The sequence below is a fragment of the Narcine bancroftii genome, chromosome 11, assembly GCF_036971445.1.
Source record: "Narcine bancroftii isolate sNarBan1 chromosome 11, sNarBan1.hap1, whole genome shotgun sequence".
Classification (NCBI taxonomy): Eukaryota; Metazoa; Chordata; class Chondrichthyes; order Torpediniformes; family Narcinidae; genus Narcine; species Narcine bancroftii.
Window position 1 is genome coordinate 80,337,713 of NC_091479.1, and position 24,732 is coordinate 80,362,444.

Below are 24,732 nucleotides of genomic sequence, written 5' to 3' on the forward strand. Positions count from 1 at the left end.
AAATATATTTTAATTTTCCATGACTTTGAAGACACCAGAGACTTGCAGCCCCAAAATGTTGACAGTTCCTCCCCTTCTTCCCCCCCCCCCACCCCTCATGCTGATGCTCTTAGACCCATAGAGATCCTCCAGTAGGTTTTTTGCTTCAATAACTTTTGAATGGTTGTCTCAGATATTTACAAATAGTCAAGTACTTTAACAGCCAGAGCAGCCGAGAAGTGTGGAATCACCAGTCAACATATTTCTGTGGGATTTATTATCGGAAGCTTTAATTTGAGCTCTGCCTGGATAATCAAATTTGAATTGACTTCCTCAAAGTTGTTGCCAAGGAATCTGCTTAAAGTAGATTAAAACTAATTTAGTGGGCTTACTGGGAGCATGAGCAGCAATTCAGTTCAGAGAAATTCCAACTTTATAATATCTTTTATATAGCTGTGTGACCAAAATTGCACACTATTCAAAGTGTGGTCTCCATATCGTATTGTATAACTTCAACCCAGCGTCCCAATTTTCAATGGCCTGAATCACGAAAGCAAGTGTCCAAAGCATTTTCACTATAATACCCGTGTTGCTATCTTTAAAGAGCTATGCACCTGCACCCTCAGGATCTTCTGCTCCATAATAGTATGTACATAAAGTAGGAACTGGATCAAAGCCAGCGGACATTCTTGTGGAGCTGCTTGCTATGATTGTTAATTTCCTTGTGGGGCAGAGAATTCAAAAGTTTTTCATCAGTTTGTTTGCTGTTTTACCCTTTGGAATGGCTGAATATCCTTACTCTAGAATGGCATCTGGAATTGTGTATGGTTATCTGGTTTGATAGTACCTGCATTTTTTTTTTGTTGGCTTCTTACCTCCTGGGATGTTTTTCAGTCCCTTGTTCTGTTATCGAGTCCACTTTTGGTTTACAGCATGCAACTACAACTACGTACAAATCCCTTTAAATCCTAAAACTGTTTTGTTTTTTTAAAACTGTGCCAGATTAGATAAATAGTTTTTGTTTGCTTTTATCCGGCATGTACGCTGATGTTAAATTTTGTAAAGAGCAAAATGTCAAATGCCATTTAAGCCAGGGAAGTCCTTGACTTCTGACCTCTGTGAGTTACATCCAGCTGCACATAAAACCAAAATGAAAGAAAAGTTTATTCAAACTACCGTACAGTACGCATTTTGTATTAAAAGTATTGTATACAGTAGTTCCTGTTCCCTGCGGCAGCCCAAAGTCCCCATTAAAAGTTCATTTGTTGAATGTTGCATGACCTAGGGCATGCGCAGTGGAGTGACTCTGACTTGCGACCAACCTGAGTTACAACCAATCCTTTGGTTCCCATAGTGGTCGTAAGTCAGAGTCTACCTGTAATGCATCTGAGAAAGTTCAACAAGCGAAGAGAATGGGAGTATATTGAGCAATGTGAAGCTGCATCCACAGATCTTTAGTGGTTAAAAGGCATGTGTTCTTTCATTAGTGAGACTTTAAGCATGAGCAGGGATCTAATTCTGAAACTAAACAGAAGTGAGGCCACAGATCAAGTATAGTTCTGCTTATCACATTGCAGGAAAAATGTTTCATTGCTGGACTATATTTAAATCAAATCATAGACAGAATTAATAAAATCTCTGCTAATTCTTTTGTCTTCCTGAACTTGGTCCTTGCATCTGCAAAAAGCTTTAGATGGGAAAGAATTGGTGCAGTGATGCACCATGGGGTTAAGCAAGGCTATGTCGTGGCCCAACATGGATTGTGCCTCATTACTGCACCTCTCTACTGGAAGATTAATGCTGGAGTGCACCTTGTCTGGATGACCTTTGGGAAACTATTCCGTGAATGCTGCCAGCACTCCAGAAGCAAGATCACCCCACCTTTCAACATCATGTTGAGTATGCAAACATTGTTTACGTTGTAGTGGTCCACACATCGGGCAAACACAGGAAATGGCTATCAAACATGGTGACTGGCAAAGCATTGTGTGGGCTGATCCATAGACCACCGGCAGAGTTGTGAAACTGGCCAATCACTGCTACGTGGTCAGTGCCTTTGAATAGGATACCACAGCCTGCATCATTGATTTCCTCTAGCAGCCCCCGGAACAAGGAAGGTATGTGGCCATCAAAGAGCTGTTAACCCACACTTTCAGGCTCTCAAAGTAGCACATCAACAGTTTGGGGGGCAAGGTCCCTTCTGCCCTCATGAGCAACATGCTCGCTCTCAACAATGGCCACTCCTCCTACCCGCTGTTTCAGCAGATCTTCCTGGAGAGGCTGCTTGAGGACATCCGGCTGCTCATCATGGAGGAAGACTTCAATGACCTCAGGAAGGTGGCTGCCCGAGCACTCCTGCTATGGGCTGTGAAGAGGGACGCCTGAGCTTTGCTCAAGCAGGTGACAGAACTGCGTCAGTAACGCCTGGCCAGGAAGACCACCGGCCAACCACCTGAATGCCTCGCCTCACCGGAAAGCAGTACTGTTTCTGTCACCAATGGGAGAGGTTCTGAGGCCTGTCGATGCCGCTCCCCCTGTGCATTCCAAGGAAACTTCCTAGCTGGCCGTTGTTAATGGTTGCGACGACCGGCCAACTGCATAGCCTTCTACACATTCAAGACTCCCTGTCAGGCTGACATTTCTTGGTAGACACTGGGGCATAATACAGCATTGTTCCCCCAACTAGCCTGGAGGCCTGCTGCGGCAAAGTGGGCCGGGAGGTCTGAGTGGCAAAAGGCTCCAATGTCTGAACATTCAGCACTTGCACCATTCCCCTATGCTTCGGGGCCAGACAATTCACTTGGAAGTTTATGGTGGCGGCTGTGCAACAACTATTACTAAATGCAGATTTCCTGTGGGCCAACACACTCCTGGTGGATATCGAGGGGTGCTGACTGGTGCATGCCTGGACACTTCAGTCACTCTTGCTGAAGAGCGCTGAACTTGTCAGCCCCCATCTGCACTGTGAGTACTGACTACCATAATTTCATTCAGGTCCTAGCAGAATTCTCCTCCATTACCATGCCTCATTTCCATTCGGCAGAACCCAAATATTGATGCGTGGCAAACAGACCCTGACATGCTGATGTACTGGACAGCGCTCACCGGCTTACAACTGGAGGACATCCAGATCACCCCTGGCAATCACCCGCTATTCTGCGACACCTCGATGGGTAAACCTCACCCTGTCATTCTGGCTTCATGGAAGAGGCGGGTTTTTGACTCAGTCCACAACTTGGCTCACCCTGCCCCAGGACTACAATCAAAATGATGGTGAACAGGTTTGTCTGGCATGGTCTCTGCAAAGAGGTCTCCCTGTGGGCCAGGACTTGTACTCAGTGCCAGTCATTGAAAATCTAGACTTGTATCAAAGCTCTACCACAGATATTCAAGCCAGCAGGTTGCCGCTTCAGCCACATGCACATTGACATTGTGTGGCTCCTACCCATATCCAGAGGTGCATGTTAGCTTCTCACAACGGTCCACCAAATGGCCAGAGGTGGTGACGCTAACAGAGGGTTCCACAGAAGCATGTGAACGGGCTTTACTCAACACTTGGGTAGCACGTTTCAGGGTCCCAGAACTTTCACACTTGACCAGTTGAAACTGGCCTACTTGGACTTTGACCAGCCCATCACTCACCTGAACCCACAGCGCAGGGGCTGACCTCCTAAAACAGTGCCCCGATCGTTGGTTCTGGGGGGCGGGGTGGGGGGGTCGTGTAGTGCCCCTTGGCTTGGGCTGACACAGGAAATGGCCGTCGAACGCGATCACAGGTAAAGCATCTTGCGGGCTGGAACACTCAATTCCATAGTTCATCAGCAGAATGGTGAAACTGGCGAATCACCGCTGGTGGATAGCAGGGGGCTCAGTTGGGGCCTGGGTATCCGAGGTAACTAATTGGCAGCTGGCCCGCTCAAGTCATGCCCTGGTGGTGATGTGGCTGAGCTGACAATTGCGCGCGCGTGTCCTGTGGATTTGAGCTACAGCCTTAGAGCTATAACCGAGAGCTGTAAACCGTTTTTGATTTCATTAACTCTTAGTCACAAAGGTACAAAACCTTGTGGTTTTACTATTAATGTATTTTAGCATTGATGTAATATCAGTCCAAAACGTAGCCTGCTACCTCCAACTGTATTTCTCTTAACGCAGTGTCCATTTTGCTCACCATAGTAGCAGCAGTCAATTCCATTTGAGGTGTGGTGACTGGCTTTAATGGAGCCACTGTGGCTTTTCCATTACATCTCTACAATGTTCTTGCTCTTGTTATTTCATAGTACTAAATAACTGACAGTATCGCTTGCATCAGCAAATTGGTGTAACTGAGCAATTATGTCAAAATTTTCTAACATTTTAGGACTCTCATTCCAATTTATCCAATCTTGTGCAGTGGATTCTGGTATAGTTTTATCTCATCCAAATTTTCTCTTGCACAATTCTTGCAGAATTTTCTTGGCTATTAGTACTACAGGTGCCAACATTCCCAAAGGATCATGTATTGAACTTTTGATTGAAAGAATACCTCTTCTTGTTAAAGGCCGTTCTTTCAAAACAATTTTAGAAACATCAGATTGAGCACACCATTGCACCTTTAGAATTATTTCGATAGGTAGAACATCACAATCCAAATCAAGATGTTTTATCTCCTTTGCTCTTTCTGCCTCAGGAATAACAGCCAACACATCTCGACTGTTGCTAATTCATTTCGTAAGGAAGAAACCTCCTCTATTACAGATCTCCTTTAATTCTTGATAAAGATCTATTGCTTATTTTTCTGAATCATCAACATAGAAATTATTTCTGATGACGTTTATAGTTTGAGAACTAAATTGCTCTTCATAGTCTTCAGCACATTTCCTGAGTGGAAAATTTGCACAACTTGGTGATGAAGTTGTTCCAAATAGATGAATTGTCATTCGGCATTCAATCATGCCTTTACTGTAATCTCCATTAGGCCACCACAACAATCATAAAAACATCACAGTCTTCTGTTGGTACTTTTACTTGATGAAACATCGCTTCAATATCTGCAGAAATTACAATAGGCTCTTTTCAAAATCATATCTGAATACCTACTGGTTAAGTCTGGACCTTGTAGAAGTTGAGAATTCAATGAAACTCCTTGAAACGATGCTTCACAATCAAATATTACACAAAGTTTCTTCTTTTGTGGATGTATAAATCCATGATGAGGTAAATACCATTTTCTACCATCTTTATGTTCTGATACCTTTCTACGTGATATTTGCATATTCCAAATGAAAGGAAGAATTTCTCTTGAATTTTCTCTTTAAATTCGGCATGTGCTGTTCTGCAATCTTTTATTATCTGGCATATAAATTTCTCTTCTTCAAAGGTAATGCTATACAATAATGACCATCAGCATGTTTAACAGAATTTGAAACTAAATCCAGAAACTGCTTGTCCTACTTTGAAAGTTCTTAAATATCTGTGGGACATTCAGGAAAATTAATTTTAAACTGTTGTTCCCATAGAGCATTAAGTTTCACAACTGAAATTTGGTTGATATTCATGTTCAAAGTCTCTTGATCATTATTCATATTTCCTCCTAATGGTCTGTTAATTGTCCATCCAAGCAATGTTCTCACAGCATAAGATCTGTCATTATGACTCCTTATTACTTCTAGAGTGTGAGGATGTTTTGATGGGAGGGAATTTCAATTTTTGTCTGGATACGGTCATGGACAAGTCAGCAAAGAAAGTAACAGGGGCCAAGTTGGCTAAGTCTACCCTGGCCTTTATCAAAGAGCTGAATTTAATAGATGTCTGGAGAATGCAGAATCCGAGAGAGAGGGAGCCAGGAAGTGTATAACGGTTACGTGGAAGTCTCACTCCCAACTAAATATTACATGATGGAATATGGAAATGCAAAGTTGTGTTTCACTGGAGAAAATGATGTCCAATTTAAGGAGGAAGTATAGCACATTTGTTAGGGTGTAGCAACCTTGTCTGAAATACATAGGTACACAAATATAATTTCATCCTTTTGGAATAAAGGAGATGAAACAATCTGGATTAGAGAAGTGAGACGTGGCACAGATAACATGCTATTGTTTTTTTTTGTCCCTTGTCCCTTTTTATTTAAATGCCTGAGTTTTTGTTTTTCTTCAGTTTTTCGCAAGGGTCATTGACCTCAACGGTATTTTTTTTGTATTTATATAATTTACATAACTTTATTCTTGGTTGTACTGGGGCATGATTTGGGGGAGTAGATAGGGAGGCGAAAAACAGACTCTGTATATTTATACATTAGTGAAAGAAGGAAGATTGTTGTCTGAATCAATGAGTCTTTGAAAATCAAAAATAAAATATTTTTAAAAGTGGTGTGTATTGTGTGTCCACCTTGGTCCATCCGGAGAAACGCTTTTACTTGTGTACAGTCAGATAATAATAAACTGACTGAAAGGCCATAGCTCTTTGATATTTTCTTTGATTTCTAAAACTAACTGCATCACTTTCCTGCCTAAGTGGATGCAAAAAAAATTAGAACTTCCTCACTCCTTCCCACCCATAAAGTTAAATAAGCATACTTGGCTGATTTTGAATGATGGGGGTGGGGCGTGGTTAGTGTAGGAGACCTTTTTTCCTTTTCTTAATTAGGCTAGTGGTTTTCCATTTTTTTCTGACTTCTTCCAGGAGAGGCTAATGTAAAGGTCATACCTGATCGGATCAGACAAGTTGTTGAACAGATCTATTTTTGTAAGTTTTTAGAGTTCTGGAATTAATGTATAGGTTGTGCTATTAGAAAAGCCAATAGCACTGAAAAAGTACATATTGCTGAAAATGTTGAACAGAAATCAAGATAAAAATTCAATCCCTCATAAAGCAGTGATACTAGTGGATAAAAATGTTATGTACCAAGTCACTATTTCTCAGAAATGTTTTTTTTTGTAATATAGGTACATATTTGGGATGGCACGGTTAGCGTAGCGGTTAGCGCAATATCTTTGCAGTGCCAGAGACCCTGGTTCGAATCTGGAGCTGTCTGTGAGGGAATTTGTACATTCTCCCAGTGACTGCATGGGTTTCTTCCATTTGCTCCAAATTCCTCACACCGTCCAGAATGTACGGGGTTTGTAGGTTAATTGATGTATTTGGACGGCATGGTCTCGTGGACTGGAAGGGCCTGTAAACGTGCTGTATCCCTAAAATTAAAATTTTAAATCACAATTAACATGCAAAACTATTGTCACAGAAGACCCTGTGATTACTGCATTATGGGGATTTCTATCTACTCATTTGGGATGAGAGTCTGTTGTTGTGTGATTTAAATGCATTTCACATTATGAAAGCAATTCTTAAAATTGCATGAAAGACTGCTGAAGCCAAGCTACAGGCTCGAGGACTCTTAAGATAGTAAATGTCTTTGGATAAGCTGTTGATGGATAAATATAGAAAACCTGTGAGATATGCCAACCTATGGAATGTGTCGTGGCTATGCTTACTTCAATCTATGTACGTCCTGGATATGTAATTAACTAACGGTGAGCAAAATAAAAGGTTTGAGAAATCTCTTGAATAAGTTGATTTAATAATTGCATGACAATTGATGCAGAATTGCATTAAAAATGTTATAACAGGAATAAATGGAATTGGCAGAAGTAGTTTATGGTAGATATATCACTTGTAATATATAAAATTTGGAGAAACAATAAAAAAATTAATGTTACAGGAATGGACAATTTGTGTTCTTGATTGCTCTACCATTCAATAGGGTCATGGCTGATTGAGTATTTCTTGAGTCTTTTTTCATATATTTTAACTTGATTTCTTTAATGATTAGAAACTTATTATAAAAATTTATAATGCTCTTGGTGTAGAAATTCCTGCTTGTCTCCATCTTAAATGAATAACCCATTATTTCTGAGATCATCCCCTCTGGTTCCAGATTTTCTCTGATTCGGCACACTTTTAATTTTGTACCTTTCAATTGCATTTTTGCCCATTTTTATAAACTGCATTGAACTCTGACACAATCTGTTCAACCTTTCCTCATAGTTCAAGTTTATTGTCAAGAATGCCGAGATGGTGATAAGTTTTTTGCCAACAATCCAGTTAGTCAACCTGTCCATAGTACACTGTACAGAGTGCATAGATAAGTTACAGAGAGAGATCAGTTAGAGAAGAGCAAAAGCAACATTATTTCACTGTTGGATGTTAATTCAGCAGTCTTAACAGTAGGAAAGAAATTGTATGAAGGTCATGATCTCATGCTTTTGAATCTTCCCGACAGAAGAAGAGAGTATAGTTGGGGAGATAGCAGTCTTTTAAGATGAGGCATGGGCAACTTAGAAGGAATTGATGGAGGAGAGTGGGGTTTTGTCGAGTTTGCATGATGCACTGGGCTGCGTTCACAACTCTGCAGTTTGCAGTCTTGGGCAGAGCAGTTTTTGTCAGAATTCACTCCATTGGGATACACTCAATGGTACATCTGTGGAAGTTTTTGAGGGATGTAGCTGACGTGCCAAATTTCCTCAGGCTTCTGAGGATTGGCGTTGTTCTTGACTATTGCATCAATTGGTTAGGATTAGTACAGTTGTGATAAAACTTCCATACTTTGATACTGTAACTTCCTTGTTATCTGCATTTGTGTGCTGGATTCTATTTTACGTGCCCAAAGATGCCCCAAGTCCATTGTGCTATAAATTTGTACAATTTTTTTATCTTTTTCTCCAAGCTATCGGTAACTCCCTATAACCTTGCAAGTTGCCTTCCTGTACATACGTGTCATCAGCAAATTTAGCATATACTTTCTCTTCCTCCAAATTATTAAACTGATTCCAGAAAAAATCAACGGTCTGCACCTAAACTCACATTCCAGTTCATCCCATTTTTAGGCCAGATCTTGATTTCATTTCTGACTGTTTACATTTTTAGCCATAGCATTGATTATGAAATTAATCATAATTAAATATCATTGTGCATTTGGAATAATCTGTTTAACACTAATTATAATAGTGAAAAATAATGTTAAATTTAAATTGTTACATGTAAATTTAGGCATACAGCATGGTGCTGAAACAGCGTTGCACTAATTCTACATTAATCTCTTTCTCACCCCCATCCCCACCCAGCCCACCATTTTATTCAGGAACCTGCCTTTTTTTTGTACCTGAAATGTTGGTTACTCTTTACTTCTGCATGTGGAGCATGACCTGCTGGGTTTTTCTAGCAGACTTTCTTGTTTAAATCTTAGTCACCTCAATAACCATAGGAGGAGTGAAAGCAATTTGGAAGACAGAGATTTGAATTGCATATTATTCCACATTGATAGATAAAACAGATTAAATAAGACATTATATGGTGAATTATGTGTGCACTGTATATAAAATATTGAATCTTACATGACAGAAAATCAGTAAAATCACATTTCTGGTAACACTACAATAATTTTTTATTCAGTGTAAAGCATTGTAAATAACCTTGTTTAACTAGAAAAAAATAGATATGCTATCAAAGTTTCAAATATTAAGTTCCAAAAGACATGGGCCCATTAATGGACTATTATTCGAATCTCGAGAATCAATGTTGTTCTGGAATTTTGGTACTGTGCTGTCCCTCTCCAAGTTGATGCCCCTTGATTTGTATCGGTCAACTTTCAACCTTGCTTAGAGGAAGGGGGTTTTGAATTTTTTTCTGTTTTTCTTCTTTTGGGGTTTTTTTTAAATGTTAAATTTCACTTCACTGTCATTGTGCTCTGGATTTCCATATAATGAGAATATTTGTAAAAAACTTTTCTTTTGAATCTTGTACCATGTATTGTTTAATTGTTTATACTGTAAAATATTAATGAAAATATTTTAAAAAGAAAATAATCTACAAAGCATGCAAATTAGAGGGATTGTGATATTCATGTTATTAGTGGATGATATAATGGGAGGTGTTTAGAGTTTTCATGGGCCATATAATTTTTTCTGACTATTTATTTTCAAGTAGCAGCTTTACTGTTCCTACATTCTCTCCTTGAGAAAGGAACTAATCTGACAATAAATAATTTCCTTATTGATTTCTTGATGCATTTTGTTTTTGCGAATTTGCAGTGTAATAATTTGTTCCTGTCTTTTTAGAAATCAGTAATAGGACGAAACATGGACAAATGAACAATGTTGATCGGGACTTGGAGTTCTATAACCAAAGAAAGGAGGAGGCAATGAGTGAGGTAATCAGCAGTAATTAATGATTTTTGCTACTCCTTTTTTTCCAGCTGCTTTAGATATCAATAAGAAAAATTAAATTAGCCAGAAAACAAAGCATCTCCCAAGGTGCTTTCTATTTGTGTTCCTCTTGAGGTTGCAATGAAAACTTTGTTCATTAGGCTACTGTAATCTCTTGGGGGGTGGGTGGGGCGGGGTGGGGTGGTGCAGCATCAGCTTGTTTATCTTGCAGTTTTGTAGAAAGCAACAATAAATGTCAATGCATCCTGGTTGGAAGAACTATTCAAAATTTCTGTTAGCCTTTCGAAGTTGCATTGATTTATGGTTTTGAATATTTTTTGTGGGTTTCCATTATTAACAGATGGATGATTAACTGAAAAGGTTAATTTTGTGGCTTTCATATTGTGGCTTTGTGGATTTAGTTTTTGCTTGTTACCCTCTTTCGTGCACTATTTTAGATCATGAAAGTACCCCAAAGCCTCATTGATAACTACATAAATATTACACAAAGAGCAGATAGCATAAAGTGAGCACTCTGTTGTCTTGGTTTCCCTTACCCTGGAAAGTTATAACCAGTAATTTGCCAATACAATTATGGTACTGTAATTTAACATAGACTCATCACCAAACTATGTAATCCATTGAACAAACTGAAATGGACATTCAATGCAGACTGCCACTGCTGGGAAGTAATATTATTAGAACTTTTATTTAACTTATTATAACTTTTCATTTAGATCAGTAAAAGAGTAATTTTAAATAATAATCTCACCAAACTTGCATGTGCTTTCTTGCTGAGGTGTAATAAGGATCTGAATATAGCCAGTATTTCCAACTCATAAATTTCTTAATTAGTAACCAGCTTCACTTGTATAACTTTTTGAAATGGAAGTGGGGGAAAAAACATGCAACACTGACCATTTGCTGTTTTTGAAGATATTTGGATATGCATTTCACGGTAGAGAGGAGTTGAACATGCTGAGACATTTGACATTCTGTCAGGAGGTTTATTTATCAATGCATCCTGTTACCCAAACAATGATCATTATTGAGGCAAGAATATTTAATGCTTGTAATCTGGGATCATTGAGGCCTGTTCTTTTCCTAGGCATCTATTTCCCCCAGCCACCCACTCTCCCTCTTTTCCCCATCTCCTCTCCAGCTTTCTTTTCCACCACCACACCCCAGCCACCCCTTGATACTTAAAGACCTCCTCCTCTCTTAAACCCCATGATTTGTTTTCCTCCTCCTGCTTGTTCCAGTTAATGTAAAAAGAGTGTGCAAAAGTAATTACTGTAACTAGAATAGGCCTGTGCACGAGAGATACAGCAATGTGAACTGATGGAAAAGCTGGGATGGTTTTCCTGAAGCAGTAAAAATGGAGCCGGATACTTCAAAAGGATGAAGAATTTTGGTGGTTAGGAGAATTTCTTTTAGATGGTAGAAGAGATATAGTTTAGATTTAATATTATGAGCAAAAACCAGAGGTAAGATGAACAAATTTTATACCAGGCATAAGCTGTATTGCATTGCCTAAAATAGAAGCAAATTAAGTAGTTTTATATGGAGGTGTTTTAAAATTTTGAAGGATGTAGGGCTCTGGAGAAAAGAATGGGGAATGGGATAAATTGCACAAAGGGAAGGCACATTGCTAATTCATTTCTGTTTAATGCTGATTATTGTTGCATTATTAAATCACAACAGCAAACAAAAAGCAAACTGAATCCCTTTGAAAATAAATTGACAACTTTTTTTCTGCGGCGAACCTTGTATTTTTTTTCTTATTTTTGGATCTATTGACTTGAATTTTCCACATATGTGGGTCTTGGCATATCTGTTACTGGGAGGAAATGCCACATAGATCTGCTGAAACTTTGGCATATGTGCTCAGTGTCATTGAATTTTTAAAAATAAATTGACCAGTGATGGTCGTCTTTGGTGTCTGAAATAAATGTGTATGTTTTTTTAAAAAAAAATTCAGTTGAAAGTATTGTAGCTCATGTTTTTTTTAATACCCTAACAACCCAGACTCTAGGGATGGCTTCATGTTTCTAAAGCACATACTGGGAAATAAACATCTTTCCATGTTAAAACTTTTCAAATGTATTTGCCTAATGAATGTTGAAAGACATGGGCAAAGTAGATGTAGAAATGTTGTTTCCTATGGTGGGAGAGTCTAAGATAAGAGGGCACAACTTCAGGATTGAAGGGCATCTGCATAGAACAGAAGCCCCTTTCACATTGCCAAGTACATGTGGGTTGAACCAGCCAATTTAGCAGATAATCTGGCAGTAATCTCCCATTCAGGCAAGGTGAGTGAAAATCATCTGGGCTCTGAGTCTTGGTGAGGGCAAATGTCAGAGCCTGGCAGAGTTAACCCATTAAACACTGTGATGGTGTGAATGGTCTACGCGACTTATCGGTTACCATCAATGATGTTAGTGCATGCATGTTTGCATCAGTCTGGCAGTTATATTTCACAGCGCGGCTGGCAGCGCTCTGACAGCTCCGCCGACTTCACAGTTGTATTTCACAACGTGGCCGACTGCATTCTGACTGCCCCGGAAGTTATTCTCTTTGTCAAATTGCCTGATGAGAATTAGTAAGGAATCTGATTCTCCATATAGGTACTGTATTCAGTTTTTTTAGGTGTGAAGGAATCCCTCTTACTTTTCCTAACCTTGTTATCTCTTTGAACATGTGTGCAACATCTACTCACTCGGCACATCTTTGAGACTGATCAGTCATGTTTCAGAACTTCATTTACCTCTGTTGATTGTTCATGGATATACATGTTTATCCTCAATGATGTCCTGCCTCCCAGGTATGCAATAATAGATGATCTGTAAGAGGTCATTCTTGAGGAAAAGGGGAAGAATCAACAGGAAATCGTGAATGTTAAAACTAATGTTTAAATGGGAAAGGGACAGGTAGGAGTCCTACATGCAAAGATTTGGAGGCTAGAAATAAAATGACAGAATCACTTGATTGCTGCCAGGTCCATATGGTTTTGATTACAGGTGCCCCCCTACTTAAGATGGTCTGACTTACGATTTTTCAAAGTTACGATGGTTCAAATCCATACATTCAATTTCAATTTTCGATCTGTTCCTGTGCTTGCGATTTGAAGTATGCTGCTCTCTTGCAATGCTGGACTATGGCAGCAATGCGCAAGAGCATCATACAGCATGCTCTCTTGTGTTGATGTGTTTTTCAGTATGGAATAAAGATATTTAAAATTTAATCATAAAAAATGGTAGATGCGGTATTCTTCTTTGACTTGGGATGGGTTTGTCGGTATGTAACCCAATCATAAATTGAGGAGCACCTGTACATAGGGTAGGTAAATGAGCAACTAGAAGAATTGTACGTGAAGGAGCTCTTACAATTTTTAGGCCAGAAGAGACCTTTACAACCAGGATAGATTGCTCCTTTATGGAACTAGATCCTAAAAGCAAAAGGATAACGAAATGTTTGAAGATTTAAATTAATTTGGCTGGGCAAAAGACAGCAAAGAAAAAAGACAAAGTAGATCTAAATTTGAATGTCACCAAATAGCAATAAAAAAGAATGGTGTAGAAAGACCTGGAATTAACTGGAAGTAAAAGGCATGTATGTTTGCTTGTGCAAAATGTGTTAAAATAGGTGGATATGATTGGTGTTTTCAAGCTGTCTCTTCTGGAGAATTACCTGCAGTTAATCCTGAAACTGCTGACATACTGACTTCAGCAGGTCAGCAAACAGGCTTGAGTGCCCACCCTTTTGTTCATACTGCCTCTGCAAGAATCAGAGGAACCTTTAGTCCTTTGCATCTTCGTTCAGATCACTCTTGTATCATTCCATACACTGCATTGTTTTAGATGATGACCAGGATCCCCCACACAGTAGTGAGTAGCACTGAATGGCCTTGGCACAGTCACTGCTAGCTGATTGGTAGGTTGACTGAACAGATTGATGGATCATCAACTCCACTGACTACTTTCTGTTGCTTGCAGTGGTAGGTTCAGAATCTTGGAGCAACCTCTAGCTCAGAGGTTTTCCAACCTTTTTTCTTTCCACTCACATACCACCTGAAGAAATCCCTCTGCCATAGGTGCTCTGTGATTAGTAAGAGATGACTTAAGGTGGTTTGTGAGTGGAAAGAAGTTTTCTATATCTGGAGTCAATCCCCAGCTCCTGGCCCTGATGAAAGAACAGTGGAATTCCACAGGGCCTCATGGGAGCCATCTTCTCTCTAAAGAATGTATATTCTGAGCTCCCTGTATAGAATGTGCTGTGAAGGATGAGCAACTGGAGACCTAGGACCAGCAGCTGTCATGGAGACCTGGATTAAAAATGAGAAACAAATGTTTCCAACCAAAAGGTAAATGGTAAATTTTGACTACCTTCCCATTTTTATCCCCGTTGAGTCCTTGACAAATTTTTGTTTTGGTAAAATCACACCAGGTTATTTTAATCTCAACAGGATAGAGGCCACGTTCATTCAGTCTCTCCTCTTACAAGAGATCTGCCATCCCAGGAACCAGTCTAGCAAATTCTTGCTGCACTCCATGAACAGCAAACATGTATATCTTTCTAACGAAGACCTCATTGAACAATTGTCTTAAGAATTGTTTACTTTTGTAATTAAGTCCCTTGGCAATAAAGGCCAATGTACCATTTGCCTTCCTAGCTAACTGCTGTTCATGCTTGTTGGTGACTTGTAAATAATGTTAATTTGGATATCAATATTTTCCATTACGTTTTAATAAAAAATATTGTCATTCAGATTTTTTTTTGAAGTGGATAAAGCCCCACTTTTTCACAAGGTTCTTTTTCCTCATTGTTGCTCACTCACTCAGCTTGATTTCGAGCAGGACAGCTCTCAAGCCTGCCCTGCTATTCAACATAATCATGGATGATGTATGCGTGCCAGCACTCCTCAACTCTCAATCCCTCATACTTTCAAATATTTGTCTAACTTAATTTTAAATATTTCTAATGACTGTTCTCCACTACTCTTGGGAATTCCAAAGATTTACCACTCCATGAGAATGGAAGAAATCGCAGCAAGAGTGCGCCAACTGGCCCATCGAGCCTAGGTGGTAAAGAAGAAAATCTGCAGACGCTGCGGTCTAGTGCACAAAAGTGCTGGAGAAACTCAACAAGCCATGCACCATTCATAGTAAAAGATGATTGTCATTTTGGGTCTGAGCTCTTCTTCAGGAGTGCAGAAATCAGGCAGATTCTGGTCCACCATTTAAGATCATGGCTGATCTGCTGTTTTATCCACCCACTTGCCTTTTCCTCCATAATCTTGAATTTCCCCTGTGATGCAAAGATCTATTTAACTGTATCCTAAGTGTATTTCATGAAGCAGCGACTACTGTTTCCTTGAGTGAATAATTCCACAGATTCACAACTCTCTGGGGAAAATCAGTTCCTCTGCACCTCCATCCTAAATCTACTCCCATGAGTCTTGAAGCCATGTACCCTATTTCTAGTGTCACTTACTAGTGGAAAAAACCTTTCTGTCTCTAACTTGTATATCTCCTTCATAATTAATATATTTCTATAAGATCCCCTGTACTTCTGAATTCCAGCAAGTATAGACCTAGGTGTGTGTGTGTTTCCTCCCCCCCCCCCCCCCGCCCCACCCTTGCACAACCTCTTTCCTCAAGCAAGGAGACTATAACTGCACACAATACTCCAGTTGTGGTATCATCACGAGCCTGTGCAGTTGCAGCAGGATCTCCCTGCTTTATCATTCAATCCCTGTGGTAATAAAGGCCAATGTCCTTTTTAATTGCCTGTTGCATCTGCAAACTTACTTTGTGAGTTGAGCACAAACACTCTCAAGCCCCTCTGCACAACAGCTTGCTGAAATCTTTCACTATTTAAATAATAATTGAAACTTTTTTCTTCCAAAGTGGATGATATTCACCAACATGGTGCTCCATCTGCCAGACCCTTGGCCACTCACTCAAACAATCTATACCTCTGAAGACTCTCTGCATCCTCTGCACAATTTGCTATTCCAGTCAAATTAGTGTCTTCAGCAAGCTTGCGTATGCTACACTCATTCCCCCTCTTCCAAATTGTTGATGTATATTGTGAACAGTCGCAGACCCAGTGCTACCCCTATGGAATTCTGCTTCACACTGATTGTCAACTAGAGAAAGACCCATTTATACCAACTCTCTGCCTTTTGTTGGTTAACCAATCTATCCATGCTCATATATTACCCCCAATTTTATTTAACGGAGATATAATGGTAACAGGCCCTTCTGGCCCACGAGCCTGTGCTGCCCTAAGTACAGCCATATAACCAATTAACCCACAAACCCTGTATGCCTTTATGCATCCTTATCTTGTGGATAAATCTTTCATGTGGCACCTTATCAAATGCCTTCTGGAAAATGCAAGTATATGGGGCTCACCTGTCCCTCTCTATCCACTCATATCCTCAAAGAACTCCAGTAAATTTGTCAAATATGATCTCCCCTTCCTGAATCCATGCTCACTGCCAGATGGAACAATTACTATCCAGGGTTTAGCTACTTCTTCCTCAATGAAAGCTTCTAGTATTTTCCTGACTGAGTGAAGGAATTTCTATGCACATGTTTTAAATGACTAGCTCCATAATTTGTAGCTATGCTCTTTTGTTCATGATTCTGTCAATAGACAATAGGAGCTGGAGTAGGCCCTTTGGCCCATCGAGCCAGCACCGCCATTTTACAGATCATGGCTGATCACTACCATCAGTACCCCTTTCCAGCCTTATCCCCATAACCCTTAACTCCTTTGCCCACTCAATGGGCAAAGCCCTGTCAATGGGCTGAGAGTCATGTATGTTTGAAAAAAATCAGCCCCCTCCAAAATTCCTAGGAATAATTAAACTTTATCTTTTCTTCATGGGATAACCCGTAATATTTGGTGCCAGGTAATGACCATCTCCCTTTCAACATTTAGTGCCCTAGCCATATCATAGTCAGTCCTGATCTATTCTTGGGGTCATAATGGGTGTGAATTCATCATTGTCAGAGAGCTTAACTCGCGTGCATGTGCCAACCGAACTTCAATAGACAAACCCACTGTGCAAGCACACAGGAATCTAGATGGCACTGGCCAGTCTATGGTCCCCGGGACGCTGACTTACAAGGTAAGTATGGACTAATATGTGGAAAGTTTCACCAAGGTTGATCGACAAATTCTGAAAGCTTTAAGTTGTTATCGTTAAATCTATGTTGAAAAGATATTTCACTTAAAAAGAAATTGCGCATGGAGTACCGAAGTCCTAAAGCACAGACAAAATTCCGACTTGCATCCATTTCAAGATATGACCGATACTTTAGTCCCAATTATGGTCATGTCAGGGAGTACCTGTAGAGTTGTAGTTTTTGATGTTTTATCTAAAAGGTAGCACTGTAGTCACAGTTGCTTCAAATCATGATCTTAGAGTGTATGCTCTTCACTAGAGGGTTCAAACCCACACCTGTGGTCCGTTCTCTAGCAGGCGAGCCACAGCTGATGCTTGGAACAGTCGCTAGTTTCCAACTGTTTCACTGCAATATGAATACAGTGTGATTTGTCCTTTGTTGCAGTGTATCAGTATCCTCCTGGGTGTTATTAACTTGTATAAAATAAAAGACTCTTGTTCTCATGTTGGGTTTCCAATTCTTGTTGAAGTTGCCCTAAAGGGTTATTCTTTGTGGGCACCTGCAGTGGCCAGCACCAGTGCGAGCCTGATTCTTATTTACTTCACTTGTAATTTTTAATCAACAAAAAAAAAAGTGTAATTAATATCCTGCCACACCTGAAAAATAGAGTTGTAGTAGTGAAAGTTATTGTTCAGTTTTCTCATCAAAGAAAATCTATAAAATCTTTTAATTCAAAGTTAAAATTGTAATGGCTCGCTCTTCCATACAGACTTTGTTCCACAGATTTAATTTTTTTTCAATTAAAATTAAATGCAAAGTAAATATCAGTTCTATTTGTATAAATAATTGATATCTCATTGCAGGGGAAAGAGATTGGATTTATTATGCAATTGTTGCATTGGTAATGGTCCATGTCTTCAATACTCAGTTTGCTTCTACTATAAATAGTGATTCTTGGATTGTCTCACTTAATTACAACAGGGAAAATTTACAGGAATAAAAAATGTTAGCCATTGAATTACCGTCACAGGAAATTGGGAAAATCGGTTAACTAGAGAACAACACACAAATACTCGCGCATTGCTGACATCAGAAGAACCAATGAAGGAAGAACAACATAAAACATTATATCATAGTTGAGGTTGTTGGAATTTCGGAAGCATTCCTGAACATTCCAATGATTAAAGTGAGAGGATTAAGTAGAAAGGACTCCTGGAAAGTGGAACCAGAGTTTACTATTAATACACAGAGCGAGGTGGCAGAGGATGTCAGCACAAAGCCCAAAGTTTCTTTATTCATTGGAGGGGAGGTTTAATAGCTTGAAAATATCACCCAAGTTCATGTGATAGGAGAGACAACCTTTGCTGTAAAGACATGCACATATTTATGTGATATACCTAAAGATATAGCGTAAATATTTATAGCTAGAGAATATTTATAGCTAGAGAAAAATATCTGTAATAGAAATGTCACACTGATTGTATTCAACCCTTTGTATTGCAAAATAAAATAGTAAAAGAAACTAGCGATGATGTAGGGGGATCATTCCACTTTCTGAAATTTTAGGAAGCTTTGTAGGTTGAATGAAGAGACACAGGAAAAGTTGCAGTAAATGGGGAAAGTGAAGATACTTTTGAATGATAATGAATTTATTGCACATTGTCCAATCTACATGTGCATTAAATTTCTATTTGCTTCAGTCAAACAGGTTCTTTATGAAGATAAAAATGTATAATGTGTTTCAAAAGGGATAGGATGGGAGATTAAAAAGGTGGGGGGAGGGAAGAGTAGCATTACTTATTAAAAAAAAATCTTATTTATTACTATCTCATACATTTCAAATTAACTTGCAATATCATTACATAATAGATAGTAAATAATTTTGAATTTTCACCCCCCCCCCACCTCCCACAATCCTTAACCTCTAAAGATAGAAGAAAAAGATAGGGGAAAAAAAAGGAACACATTCGTCGTAATAATTAAACCACATTAATAATACCATAATACATTTCTTGATGAAAGTTCCATATTTTCAGAGGGGTGTGGGGATTGGATTAGAAGTTCTGGATTAGTCTATATTAATAAATCTCATCTATGGATCCCAAATTTGATAAAAGTTATCATAATCATCTCTCATAATTAATTTTTTCTACTGGGAGGCAACATTTTATTTCATTAAACCGTTCTTCTATTTTTACATTATTTTCCAATTTCCACATTTTAGCTACACACTTTCTCGCTATTGTTGTTGCGAGACTCAAAAATCTCTTTTTATATTTATCTAGTTCCAACTTAATGTCTTCATCATGTATATTACCCAACAAAAAAATTCTTGGATCTAAATGAACCTTCACTTTTAATATCTTCCCTAACATAACACACAATTCTTTTCAGAAATCTTTTACCTTTTCACACAACCATACTGAATACAAGAAATTACTAACCTTTTTTTACATCTAAAACATTGAGTAGAAAAATTTAGATTAAATTTATCAACTTATTGGGTGTGTAATACATTTGATGTAAAAAAAATTATATTGAACCATTTGATATCTAGCATTATTAATTACACTATCTCTGCACAGATTCATCCACATTTCTTCTTGAATTTGCGTATTTAAATCCTGTTCCCACTTCATTTTAGTTTTATACAAATATTTCTTTCTTGTAATTTATTATACATAGTAGTTATAAATCTTAGAATAATAAGGGTATCTGTAACATATTCAAATTGACTATGCTCCGGAAGTCTCAAGTCCATTCCTATTTTCTTCAAATATGATCGTAATTGATAATATATAAATATTGTATTTTGTAATATCCCATATTTCTTCTTTACTTGATCAAATGTCATAAAAATTGAACCTTGAAAACAATCTTGTATTTCCTGTATACCTTTTTCATACCAATTGTCAAATAAAGAATTATTAATTGTAAACGAAAGAAGTTGATTTTGTTTTAAAGTCAATTGAGCCAACTGATCATTCCTTATACTTTCCACATGTATCCCATTCCATATTTGAAACAAATGTTTTAAAATTGGTACTTTTCTACATTTAAAAAATTTCATAGTTCCATTTGTACAGTATTTGGTCTGGACTTTTTTCATCTATATTATTCATCTCAATATCTACCCAAGATGTTTTTTTCTTCCCTTTGATACCAAAAAGACAAAAATCTCAATTGAGCTGCCTTATAATAAATGTTAAAAATTTGGTAATCTCAAACTTCCTTGATCTTTTTCCATGTGTCAACTTTTCCATACTTATCTTTTTTTTTAAATTTTTTATTTAACTTTTCCATACTTATCCTTGCTGATTTTCCTCTCCACCAAAACTCTCTAATATTCTTATTTAATCATCTAAAAAACATTTCAGGCACCTGAATTGGTAATGTTTGAAATAAGTATTGAATTATAGGAAAAATATTCATTTTGACACAATTCACCCATCCTATTAATGTTATTGGTAGTTCCTTCCATTTTTTAAAATCTTCCTCCAATCTTTTAAAAAGTGGTAAATAATTCCATTAATACAAATTATTCAATTGCTTACTTTTATTCCTTAATATTTAATCCCCTCACTTTGCCATGTAAATTTTACTAACTTTTTACATTGTGTATAATCTGCATTAACCACCGGCATTATTTTACTTTTATCCACATTAACTTTATATCCTGAAACTAATCCATATTCTGTTAACCTTTCATTGAGTCGATTAAGTGAAGTTTCGGGTTTAGTCAAGTATACTATAACATCTGCAAAAAGACTAATTTTATGAACTTTGTCTCCTATCTCAAAACCTGTAATTTCCTCATCCCCACAAATCACTTCAGCTAACAGTTCTATTGCCAATAAAAATAAGAATGGTGAAAGTGGGCAACCCTCCCTGGAAGACCTTTCTAATCTAATCAAACCCTTCTTTTGCCTTTGGTTCATTATACAATACTGTTATTCCTTTTATAGGTGTCTCAAGAAATCCAAACTTGTATAACTCTTTAAATAGAAAGTCCCATTCTAATCTATCAAATGCTTTTTCTGCATTTAAAGTAACTGTTACTGCTGGAGCTTTCCTTTTTTGAGCCACATTTATCAAACTTAAAAATCCCACTATATTATCTGTTGCCATTCTTTTTGTAATAAACCTCATCTGGTCCATATTAATCAATTTTGGCAGTATTTTATCCAAACGATTAGCCCACAATTAGATAATTCTTCCCTCCACATAAATTTGGTAAGTGAATTTGTTGCAAATATTGCTTTATCTTTTCATCTCATTTTAACTCAGACTTGTATAACTTCTCATAAAACTCCCTAAAATTTTCATTCATTTCCTTCGACATAAACCATCTGACCACTCTTGTCTTTCATTTCTACCTTTGTCCTAGATACCTGTTCTTTCTTTAACTGCCATGCCAACACCTTATGAGCTTTTTCTTCCAGTTCATAATACCTTTGTTTAGTTCTCAAAATGTCTTTTTCAACTCTATATGTTTGTATCATTAAGCTCGACCTTTTTTTGCTTCCATTAATTTCTTCCTTTCCTTGTTTAGATTAATTTGTATTTTCTCTAAATCAGTTATTTCCTTTTCTAATTAATCTATTTCCTTTAAATAGTCCTTTTTAAAATTTTACCATATAACCAATTATTTGTCCTCTTAAATATGCCTTTAAAGTATCCCATAAAACAAATTTATTCTTTAATGAATTTATTATTTTCCATAAAAAAACTTAATTTGTTTTCTTACAAAATCACAAAAATCTTTCCTTTTCAACAATACCTTATTTAATCTCCACCTATTTCCACTAATTTTTTCTTCCTCAAATACTATTGACAATTACAATGGGGAATGGTCTGAAATAGTACATGCCAAATATTCCACCTGTTGTTCTCCAGATTGAACTTGAGCTGCCAATAAAAAAAACATGTTCAATTTGTGAATAGATCTTGTGTTGGAAAAAATAAATTGAATAACCTCTATCATTCATATGCATTTTCCTCCAAATATCTATCAATCCCATATCTACCATTAATTCTTTTACTACTTTAGACACTTTACTATCACCTATGTATTTTCCTGATCTATCCAGTTTTGAATTTAATGTCAAATTAAAATCTCCTCCCATCAAAATTTTACCATTGGCATTTGACAGTTTCATAAAAACATCTTGCGTAAATTTGCTATCTTCTACATTTGGAGCATATAAATTTCACAAAGTCCAATTTACTGATCATGGGCAGTATTACAGCTGCAGAAAGGGAGGATACTGTACAAGGTGTGTTGGTGTGGGTGGAAGTCATAAATAGGAAGGGAGCATCACTATATTGGGAGTTGTCTACATACCAGCAAACAGCCCTTGAGACACCAAAGAGCAGATAAGTAGGCAGATTTTGGAATGGAATACAAATTACAACATTGTGGTTATGGGAGACTTCAACTTTCCAAATATTGACTGTCATCTCCTGACTGCAAAGTGTTATATATGGGGCAGAATTTGTCAGGTGTGTCCAAGAAGAATTCCTGACACAGATGTGGACCATCTGACTAGAGGAGAGCCCATACTGGGATCTCATGCTGGGTAATGAACCTGGTTAAGTGTCAGACCTTTTGGTGGAGGAGCATTTCAGTGACAGTGACCATGTCCCTGAGCTTTAGCATAGTAATAGACCAGGATAAAAGCAGGTAAAATGTTTAGTTGGGGCAGGGCTAATTACAATGGGATAAGGTGGGAACTAGGGAGAGTAAAATGGGAAAAGCACAGGCGGAGGATGTTCCAAGACCACTATGCTAGATTCTGGATAGGTTTGTCCCATTGAGATTGGAAAAGGGAATCATGATTGACAAAAAAGGCAAGGCAGCTAGTAAAGAGGAAGAAGGAACCAAACATTAGATTTGGAAAGCAAAAAAAAACAAAAGGGCTCGTGAGAATTGTACGGTAACCAGGAAAGAACTTAAAGGATTTAGGAGAGGTCGAAGGGGAGCGTGAGAAAGCCTTAGTAAATAGGAATAAGGAGAACCCCAAGGCAATCTATGCATATGTGAAGAACAGAAAGATGACGAGAGTGAAGGTGGGGCTGCTTACGAATAAAGGAGGCAATGTGCCTGGAGGAGAAGGAGGTTGGGAAGTCCTAAATGAATACTTCAGAATTCACCAGAGAAAAGGACCTTGGTCAGATGAGGTCAAAATAGAACAAGCTTGTGTGTTGGACCATGTTGAGATTAGGAAAGAGGAAGTGCTGAATATTCTTAAAAACATTAAGATTGATGAGTCCCTGGAGACAGATGAGATGCACTGAACCCCAGGTTGCTGTGGGAAGGGAGGAAAGAGTTTGCTGGGCCATTTTCAGTGATATTTGCATCCTCCTTGGTCATGGGGGAGGTGACGGAGGATTGGAGAATGGTAAATGTGGTCTCCTTGTTTTAAAAAAAGAAAATGGGGGATAATAGACCAGGGAGTCTTACATCATTGGTGGGCACATTATTGGAGAAATTCTTAAGGTCAGGATTTACAAGGAGTTAGAGAAGTACAGACTTCTCAGGGATTGACAGCATAGCTTTGAGGGGAAAGTTGTGCCTCACAGCCTAATTGAGTTTTTGAGGAGGTAACAAATAAAATTGATGAAGGTAGGGCAGAGAATATGTATATGGATTTTAGTAAGGCATTTGAAAAGGTCCCCCATGAGAGACTTGTTCAGAAAGTCATAAGGCATGGGATACATGGTATCTTAGTTATGGGGATTCAGGATTGGCTTGCCTATAGAAAGCAGAGAGTTATAGTGATGGAAAGTATTCTACCTGGAGGTCAGTGACTAGTGGAGATCTGCAGGGATCTGTTGTAGGATTCATCCTCTTAACAGTGTGGAAGAACAGAGTGACTTTGGTGTCCAAATCCATAGATCTCTCAAGGTTGCCTTGCAGGTTGATAGGATAGTTAAGAAGGCCTATGGATGCTGGGTATCATCAGTTGGGGAACTGAGACATGTTGCATCTCTACAAATCTCTGGTGAGACCACACAAAATATTGTGTTCAGTTCTGGTCACCTCATAAATACATGGAAGCTATGGAGAGAATGCAGAGGAAATTTATTGGGATGTTGCTTGGATTGGAGTCTTGTGAGGCAAAGTTCATTGGTTCTCACGTTCAAATTTAGTATCGTCTGATTGTACATATAAAACCCAATGAAACAACACCTCTCCAAACCATGGAGCATGCACAAAAATATACAATACACAGTAAAGATCACATAAATCATCAAAATAAATATATAGAAATATTTGGGATAATTGTCACAAGATATTGTTCATCAGTCTCACAGCCTGTGGGCCAAAGCTAGTCCCAGCCCAGCAGTCCTGATTTTGAAACTGCTATACCACTTTTGTGATGGCAGTGGGTGGAATATACTGTGCTGGATGGAAAGGCCTCCTCGAATTCCTTGAT

At 38.2% G+C, this 24,732-nt stretch overlaps 1 protein-coding gene across 2 annotated transcripts in view; it reads left to right on the plus strand.

Annotated features, from left to right (window-relative positions):
• The window catches only part of b4galnt3b (beta-1,4-N-acetyl-galactosaminyl transferase 3b), a 150,392-nt gene that overhangs the window by 21,974 nt on the left and 103,686 nt on the right, over positions 1-24,732 (plus strand). For both annotated transcript variants that reach the window (XM_069903665.1, XM_069903666.1), the window contains exon 2: positions 10,068-10,159. In XM_069903665.1, the coding sequence (XP_069759766.1) occupies positions 10,068-10,159 (92 nt within the window). The remainder of the gene's footprint in view (positions 1-10,067; positions 10,160-24,732) is intronic.